The sequence below is a fragment of the Crocuta crocuta genome, unplaced genomic scaffold, assembly GCF_008692635.1.
Source record: "Crocuta crocuta isolate KB4526 unplaced genomic scaffold, BGI_CrCroc_1.0 scaffold256, whole genome shotgun sequence".
NCBI lineage: Eukaryota > Metazoa > Chordata > Mammalia > Carnivora > Hyaenidae > Crocuta > Crocuta crocuta.
In genome coordinates, this window is record NW_027530999.1 from 1,136,485 (window position 1) to 1,146,234 (window position 9,750).

Sequence of the window (9,750 nt, forward strand, 5' to 3'; positions counted from 1 at the left end):
GTAAAAATAATTTTGACCTCACTGATCACAGAGTTCCCCAGACTACACTTGGAGAACTAGTGATCTGATTTAATAAAAGATTTCACATAAATTGATCCAACCTCACACAACAAGGTTTTAAAATGACTTCCTGGGGCATCTGGGTGGCTCAGTCAGTTAAGCATCTAACTTTGGCTTAGGTCATGATCTCACCATTTTTGATTTCAAGCCCTGAATTGGGCTCACTGCTGTCAGCACAGAGCCTACTTCAGATCCTCTGTCCCTCTCTCTCTCTGCCTCTCCCTGACTCGTTCTGTCTCTGTCTCTCTCTCTCTCTCTCAAATAGATAGATGATAGATAGATAGATAGATAGATAGATAGATAGATAGATAGATAGATAGATAGATAGATATAGATAGATAGATAAACAACCTTTAAAATGACTTCTCAGTAGAACAGAACAGAGAGACAGTTAACAAGGGCTTCAACTACATGTGGCCATGGGAAAGGACCAAGTCAGGGAATGACATTGCAAAATGGATTCCATGTCGCTCGGTGGAGATGTCAGGACAAGGGCCAGAATAGTTGAAGATGGCAGTAAGTTCTGGTGCTGGGTCACTGGTTGGATGGTGATGCCATGAACAGAAACCAGTGTCATGAGAACCGGTTGTAGGTTTCCCCCACCCCCATCCTGTTTTCCATATTCAAAATATGAAGTGGTTTGTTTTTAAATGTTTTTAATGTTTATGTATTTTTGAAAGACGGAGAGACAGAGCATGAGCAGGGGAAGGGCAGAGAGAGAGGAAGACACAGATTCTGAAGCAAACTCCAGGCTCTGAGCTGTCAGCACAAAGCCCAACACGGGGCTCAAACTCACAAACCGTGAGATCATGACCTGAGCCAAAGTCGGCTGCTTAACCAACTGAGCCACCCACGTGCCACTAAATATGAAGTGTTAACAGAACTTCTAAGTAGAGATAACCAACAAATTACTAGAATCAGAGTCAAAAAATGAGAGAACTGGAATGAACCTCGACCATCTAGTCCATTTGGAGATGAGAAAACGGAAGCCCTGATATTAAGTAACTTGCTGACACCCCAAATCCCTTCTGGAAGAAGGTGGGGTATTAATAAAAGCATATGTTTAAAAGGAAAAAAATAAATAAATAAAATAAAGTTAGTTCTATTCTCCCTATTATACAGTTGGGGAAACTGAGGCTTGGAAAGATAAGAAATTTGCCTAAGGCTAAATAATTAGGATTCCAACCCAGATGTTCTGAGAACAAATCAACTCAGCCCCAGCTGCCTCCCATATTACTATCACTAATAGGATAAGTTAAGCCACCTTGTTTCTGAGTAGGGCCAGATGCTTCTTCTTCAACCCTAGTTATATAAATCACATTTGCAAATGGTTAAGTCTTTAAATTACCCCTGAAGTAGGGGGAAAGCAAATGCATTAATGAGTAAGCAGCAGTTTTGCTATTACTCTTTCTGTCCCACATGATATTCCTAAAATAAAATGTGCTCCCCTTTTTCTTTCTGGTTTCACTATACTGAACAATGATTTTTCACAAAAGAATAATGAGAGAATCAGAAGGTTGTTCATCTGATGATCTAAAACACCACAGAGAGGTGATTTAGGGTTCTGGACTGAGAGAAATTAATCCATTTTCCTTTTATGTTTAAGTTGCTAACTCTGACACTTGTTGCATTTTTAAATGTCTGTTTTTCTACCCTCTTAGAGAAGCGGTCAGCAATTTTCTCACTGCCCTCAGTTTGCAAAGAAAGAGCAGGAATCAACAGCAAGTTCCTCATCCTGCGATCTCTGGGAACATCTGGGCTGCCCTCAGAATCGCACTTTCTCTGATGGACCAACCAGAACTCTTTCAGGCGGCTAATCTCGGTGACCTGGATGTCCTCCTAAGAGCTTTCAACTTGGATCCTTGAAGGAAAAGAAAAAAAATTAAAAATGATAAATCCTTGTCTGTGTAATTATACTGAGAAATGCAGAACTATTTTATTATGAATTCCAAAAAGGATAAACCAGGTGTCCAAAAGGCCGTGGTGATAGGACACAGGGAGTTCCTACAGACAATGCCCAGTCTCTGTTCAGATTCAAAAGCACAAAATGTTGTATATAGAGTCAAGGATGGGTTCAAAAGAAGAACTGAGAGGCACAAAGACAAACCAAGATAAAGTGTGTGATTACTCTTCACAAGCTGCAAGCATATTCAAAACATGTCCTTTGGGGTTTCTGTCCCCACTTTTGCAGCTGATGACACACCTAAGCAACTTGCTCGTGGGACACCTGGAGAAAGCACTGCCTCTGATCAGGGAATTCTGACTGTTTCTGAACTATCCCCTGCAATTCCCCCTTTTACAACGTAGTTTGGGCCAAGGTGCATGCACATGTATTAACCCTTGACTAAAGAGAGGCATTGCTTAAACCTGTTCTGATTTTAACTTTTACTGTAGCCCTTCGACTCCAGAGAGGGAGCTTTGCTGTCAAAAGCAGTTTTTGCACTAGAAATTTTTGCTGTTCCCAATCAAAACTTTTCTGGGACTGTATATATATATGCACTTTAATATCTTATTTATGCCTTGCTGGAGTTTTGTTCCGTTGCTCCAATTTTTAACTTAGGGGTGAAAGATTCGAGAACTCGGCCTTGTTAGATCAATGGACCAAATAAAAATTCCTGAAAATAGTTTTTCATAGTATAGAGTTTTGAAGGAGTTTTTCTCAAAGCAGATATGACACAGGGTGTAAATATGTCAGAACAGATCTTTCACATACTTTCTGGGACCGTATGAACTTAAGAGACATTCTACCATCCCTTCATGCATTCTCTGCAGGGAGGAATTTTGATGATAATGGGATTTCTATAGAGTTAACATTAACTTGCTTAAATGTCATACTTTACTTGCTTTCTACCTGCCCTGCACACCAATATTCCTTTTAAACTGTTAATATTTTAAATAGTATTTCATAAGAATGATAAATACATTTTTTCCTAAAAATTAAGTGTTTTCTTAGTTCCAGAATAATCTGCATTGCTCACCCTTTTGCATTCTAAGTGATAGAAGATCAATATTTTCTAGCTGAATCTCACTGAATGTCAGCAGTTTAATATGAAAGATGCATGCCCCTTTGGCTCTGATTTGGAACATTATCAAGTATCAGGAATCTTCTGTCGGTAGTGATGTTTTATTTCATTGATTACATTCTACTCACTTCTTCAGGATGTGTTGTGCCTGTTGGGGCTTGGTGATTATTTGGATTGTCATCATTTTTTAAAGAATTAGAAAAATTGTTTGCAAAATGCTAACCAAAATGTAAGATCACCAATGTCCATTTCTAGCAAGTTGTCCTAATAAGTGGTTCCATTCTTTATCTTTTCTCCTTCCTTCCTTCCTCCAGAATCTTCCCCAAAGCAATCTGATCCCAACTTTTTCTTCATGTTCTTTGGTTGCTGGTTACTCTCATGATTATAGTTACCAAGCAAACAGCATGTGAGTCAAAACAGGTTAACTGACTGGAGAGTTAGCTTCTCCTGGTGGGGGAGGGGCGGGGGTGCAGATAGAAATCCTCTCTGCTATTACCTTGGAAGTTCCTCAGGTAGGAAGGGGTCTTGAGGAAACAGGAAATCACAAATCCTTAAGGTTTACATGTGTTATAAGAACAGAGAGTTTATAAAGTTGAAGAGTCTATAAGGACAAAGAGTTGAGAGCCCTGTGGTATGCCCGGCTTTCATCTTCACTGTTGAAACTCACTTGGGCAAAGGTGATGCCCCGAGCTGGACAGCAGGAGGCAGAAGCATTAAGGCATTCACCATTGGGAAGCAGTAGCAACCCAGTCTTTGCCTACTTCCCTCCAGTCTGAGCAGCAAATAAAGCTCAACAATATTTTCAAGAAATATTCTCTAAAATTTTAGAATCCTAGAATCCAGTCTAGGAAGGACTCTCGGGGCCAGACTCCAAGTTCATGGCAGCTGCCTGCTTGACTATCCCCAATAAAGAACACCCATTCTCTGCATGTTCCTCCTTCCAATTCCCATGCATTCACTGCCTGGCCAGCTGATTTGCATCCATCGTAGTTCATTAGGAGCCTCTGAATACAGGAGTCAAAGCCAGCTTTGCAGGTTTCTGTTTATGATGTCACTCTATACTTTCAACAGCAACTGAATTTGCAATAATAACAATAGGCTATTTTCTTAGCTTTGCTGGCACTATATGCATGACATCAGTTAATAGTTTAAAGCCTGACAGTAGGGTAAATGCAGGATACTTTGATTTAATTTGATTGTTGCTAAGTGGTGACAAATTTTGCAGCCCAAGTTTGATTTTGCTGTCAGAATACAAAGTGAATTCAGAGGAGAGTAGACAATTTTCCATTCCCATCATAATTTGATAATTTGCACAGCATTCAGTAGGACGTTTCTTCAATATATCTAGTGTCCATCAGAACCAAGATTTTCAGCCTGTTGCCTGTCAGGAAGTGCAGAATCATTGCCCAAGACATTTTTCAATAATATTTTTAAGTAAAATTAAGTAAAAACAGTTACTAAAAAATAAGTGAAAGTTTATAGAAATCAGAGCACCACTAAAACTTAGTAATATTTTAGTTCGGTCTTTACTGTATACATTTTTTAAGGCAGAACTGGTTTTGGTATCTTACCCTGGTGGTATAAAACTGTCATTTAAATTATTCTTTCCATTTCAAAGGTCAGGGTGTCCTTGGTTCCTGTCTGATTCACCCTGGGAAGGCTTTGAGTTCCTTTTTTCTGAGAGTAGTACTAAGTAAGTAAGTAAGCCTAAGATCTCGTAGAGGATGGTACTGTTTTACTAGAATGGCCCTTCAGTTGCATGGATATAACTTTCAAGAACTGATTTCACTGGTAGATTGGATGAAAATGCAGAGAAAGCAGTGATCACTGCTGAATTTCAAAATATGTTACACCTATGTCTAGTGGGCTATTTCTACGTGCTACTGTTCCTTAACAGTGGGGATGAGGCAGAGGGATAAGGTTTCCTCTTAAGGTCATTCCCCATGACACCTTGAAAGAAAGGCAGATCTTGTCCACCAGGAAACTTTTAACAGAAAGCTCTGAGCTGTGCTTTCTCAGCCAATCTGCATTTCAACTAGAATGACAGATTAGCGATACTTCACTGGGTTGGAATGTCCAGGACACACTCACCTTCTGAGTCGTATGCCATTCTTCTCCTTTTCTTTAAAGAGAACTATTATGTTGAATCTTGGGTCCATGTCTAGATACTCATACTAGATAAATATTTCTAGTATATTCTTGCTATACAAGCAAGACTCCAACACAGCTATAGCTAGTCTTACAGACAACAGGAGCTCCCAAAATCTGTCCCATATACTTTATCCATGAGCTCTTTGGGAATACAGAGAAAGCAAGATGGTCATTTTTTAGTCCCTTCCTCATTTGCCCCTGAATCAGTCCCACAGGACTGGACTGGACTTTAAGTTAGTGGTTGCTATTGTTTTATACCTTGACATGATTCTGAAAGAATTCTACGAACAGGGTATTCTGCAGGTTTAATTTGTGTACCAGGTTTTTTTTAGACCTCATCTTTTAGAAATTATTAAACATGCACGCACATGATTTCAACTTTGTAAAATAATTTCAAATTCATTCCCTCTCCAGATTTTACTGCACAGTTTCCCTGTCATCTCAGTATTTATAGAACTGGTTGAAATTAAACTGTTTTGAACTAAGAAGTAGATACATATATATTTTTTTAAAGAGTGTTCATAGATGACCTCTGGCATAAGGTTTGTAAAAAGGCAATTTTTAACAAAATAAAACATATAACCTCAGGTACAAAATAACGCATGCATTAGTACTTTCAAATCTGCCTACTCAAATATTAACCAAAGCATGCAAGATAACTGTACTGAATGTAAATTTACCCAGTGCATGATTAATCTCATAGGGTAGCTTATTTTTCCTTGCTTCTGAACAAGGAAACGTTTTCATGAACTATGTGTTAAAGTTTTACTATTTGCTTTTAATATCTTATTGTCAAGACTGTTTCCAGGCTATCACACTACACTGAACTTTACAGATACTCACGCGTCTGGCTTATGCAGCATTGCAGCCAGTGCCAAATGAATCTACTGAGGAATCCAGGTACTCAGACATCTAAACAAGTTTTAGAAAACCAGTTGAGGCACAACAGATCCAAAACTCAAACAAAATCCATGTGTCTGAACACTACTAAATGCAGTTGTGTTGACTGCCTCCACATAGCTTTGGGTTCAAAATTCTGAATAGTGCATTTCAAATATTTTCTAAAATTTAGGAGTAAATTAGAAATACTGGCCTTCCAAATAAGGTGGGGAAGTTGGGGTAATATCAGGCACATGAAAACCATCAAAGCGGACACGGGGGCTTAATTTCCATAAATGTTCCATAGGGAGTGTGTGGGGTGTCACAGCCTTGTCCTCAACATGGCCCTATTCATATAAGTCAGTGAGCTACTTGGGCCCACATCCCTTAAGAAACTAGACTTGGTCAGTATGTCTAAAAACACTGAAATTCAGAGGTAATGAGGTGATTTCATGGTCACTCAGGACACACTTGGAAGTCTTCTCACTGCCTTTTTCTGCAACCCCTGCTTTACGAAAAAATATGGGCAAGAAGACCAGAAATGGGGGGAACAAAGCTCAGTAAGACTAAGTTGGGGGGTGTCTTATATTGCTAACAGCTTTGTCACCATCTCACACACACCAAACACACACATAAGCTCAAAGACGGAAGTTTAACATGTGGAATTTGGCTTGAATAAAGTTTCCGCTCCCTGCAACCTCTGCAGAAATACCAAAATAACGCACTCCAGAAGCCAGTGCCCCAATCTCAGAACTGTCTTCTCAGGACCTTCTCTATGAGAGAAAACTAACTTGCAGTGTTGCAGAGCGGGCAGGCCAAACCCTCACAGGCTCATCCAGACACTTTCAGAAACGATGCGAAGATGAAAACAGGAACAGTGGACAGTTCTTTGCTCAACAATAAAATGTGTGTCCTTTCTTTTCTTTGAATATCTTGGAAAGGGAAAATGGTCTGACAAAACAATAGTAAGGGATATACATACACACTCAGCTAGGTAGTTTGGCATTTTCACTGAGATGTGTAAAAATTTTGCAGAGATACCACAAAGAATTGTGCAATGAGAGAAATGTTCACGATTGAAATGTTGCCACTAGTTAAAGGAAATAAAGCAAACCTAAATTTTTACCAAGGTCCTTTCAATTTCACCCATTATCACCTGACTCAAACTCTCTTCAACTTTCATTGCCCAAATTTGTTTACATTGGTTAAAAAAAAAAAAAACCTGATTAACTTAGTAAACTTTTTACAAACTATAACAAGCATTTATTAACTATTTAGAAAAGACATTTCTACATATTTTGTATATCTACTAATATTGCATATCTAGTCTAATCTAAAAGTACTGAGGCAAATTCTTCCGTGATGCTTCTCTATCCTCAATAATGTTTAAAATCTTGGGATTCATTTTTAAGCTGACAGATAACAAACAAAAATTTAACTTTAAATGTTTACATTGAGTTTTTAAATTAAAACCAACCCAAATTAAGTGACCTATAGTAAATTAATGGCAATGGGGTGGGGGTGTAAAAGTTATGGGCATACTATGTGATAATGTATCTACGTATTTAGTGAAATATTATGTATCATAGCACAACTCTGTTGGATATTAAGGCTTCATCTTAGTATTTCCCTGCATTGCTCTTTGAAATAAAACTACTACCATAAAAATAACCTCTTATCATATCTATGTGTTTAATTTACTTCTTTGGCTTCTAATTTGCAAAGTACCAAGATTAAGGTAGTATTTTTGTACTATTATTGGAAGCATGCCTTCCCTTTTTCACATTACTAAATTGTATTTATATTTGTGCAATTTTAAACTATGTTTTCCAATAAACTTTGTCTGTGGCTTCAAGGTCTTTTGAGAAATCTTTCAAAATGGGATTTGGGGATCAAAATTGCTTCAAATCATATATAATCTGATTTGTACTATGGGTAAAAAAGGTCTTTTATTAATACCACCACATATGATGTTGCATGAGTTATCTGGAAATTAAGAATGCATTTTTAAATATAAAACAAAACTTTAAAATCTTCCTCCTTTGTTAATTTTTTAAGAGTAAAATATTATTTAACCTGAAATTGGATTTTGTGATTTTTTTTTAGAATAAAAGTATTAAAACATATTTCAGTTCTAGGGTTTTTTTCTTTTTTTTTTTTAATCAGCCAATAAATATTTGAGGTTCTATTACACTCACGTACTGTTCTAATGCAGGATAGTGTTAAGTAAAGCAAATCACACTTGCCTTTGAAGACCTTAGATTTCTGTTAGGGATTAACAAATATGTTAACACATAAGAATGTCATGTGCCAAAAAGTGCTAGAAGAACAAGGCAAATAAGGTATTATGAGAGAACCCAGGGGCTCCATTTTATGTATAGATGGTCAAGAAAGATTTCTCGTAGGTTTGGGCTGAACTTTGAACATCAAGAAGCCCACCAGGTGGCTTTGGGAACAGCAATCTTAGCAGAGCCAACAGCTACCACAAGACACCAAGGCAGGAATGAGCTTGGTGTGTTCAAGGAGGAAGGAGCTCAGGATGGCGAGCACTGTGAGCTGGGGAGGCCTTAGGAGGTGCCCTGACAAAGCGGGAGATTGTTGGTGGTCTTCCTAGAGCACATAGAGGGTGGCTTTGCCCTCAAGCAGAGAAAGGATGCCACTGAGACAGAAGTTTCTGTTTCCAGAATGTTTACTAATGAAGTCCTTGAGTGGTCAGGCTGGCGATGCAGAAACCATAGCTTGTCTGAAGAGAGCTACACAGGGAGACTGAGCACCCCCTTCTCCCTCTCTACTGTGTTCTCTTCCTATAAGCCAACACTTAACCCGCTGGAAGTTCATTTTCTCTTCTATCAAATCAAGCTGTGTCTCCTTTCCCACTTCACGGTTATTCTACCCAGTGCTGAGTTGTGGCTCCTCTCCCAACCCCTTGCATTTCTTAAACCTTTTTTATGTCTCTTACCCCCTTTTTAAGGGTGAATTCTATTTCCTCAAACAGCTGCTTCACTCCATGTGTGTGAAATGAAAAGCAGACCAAGGTTTGAAGTGTTTTTCACATTCCTTTACAAGGCTCCTAACAGTAATCCTTACCTGTCCAGTACTTTAGGGCTCACAAGGACTACGTATTTTTTTCCCTTACTTATATACCTTATAATAAATAATGCTGCCTGGTAATCAACTTACTGAATCAGAACTTTGGAAACTGATAATTAAATTTTAGTATTTTGCTCTATGGAATTAAACCATTTCATTCTTAGCAGGCCCCCTGCTTGAGTTTGCTCACCTGAGTTTAGAAAGGTGGAAGCCAAGCAGTACACCCTTCCCAGCCCTAGGTCTTTGAAAGTGCCTGTTTCACGATGCTCAGCATCCCTCCTCATCAGGGAAATACAAATCAAAACCACACTGAGATACCACCTCACGCCAGTCAGAGTGGCTAAAATGAGCAAATCAGAGAANTGCCTGTTTCGGATTCTGTGTCTCCCTCTCTCTCTGTACCCGCCCCCAACCCCGCTCATGCTCTGTCTCTCTCTGTCTCTAAAATAAATCAAAAATAAATAAACTATTTTAAAAAATTTTATTTAAATGAAAGGGAAAAAGAAAGGAAGCTAACACTTACTGAAACCTGCCCTGTGCCACATTC

At 38.6% G+C, this 9,750-nt stretch overlaps 1 protein-coding gene across 5 annotated transcripts in view; it reads left to right on the forward strand.

The window, feature by feature from the left end:
• Nucleotides 1-8,180, forward strand: part of PEX5L (peroxisomal biogenesis factor 5 like) — a 228,478-nt gene extending 220,298 nt beyond the window's left edge. For all 5 annotated transcript variants that reach the window (XM_077770568.1, XM_077770567.1, XM_077770569.1 and 2 more), the window contains one exon: nucleotides 1,722-8,180. In XM_077770568.1, coding sequence (XP_077626694.1) covers nucleotides 1,722-1,926 — 205 coding nt within the window. In that variant the 3' untranslated portion in view covers nucleotides 1,927-8,180. The remainder of the gene's footprint in view (nucleotides 1-1,721) is intronic.
• The last annotated feature ends 1,570 nt before the right edge of the window (nucleotides 8,181-9,750 follow it).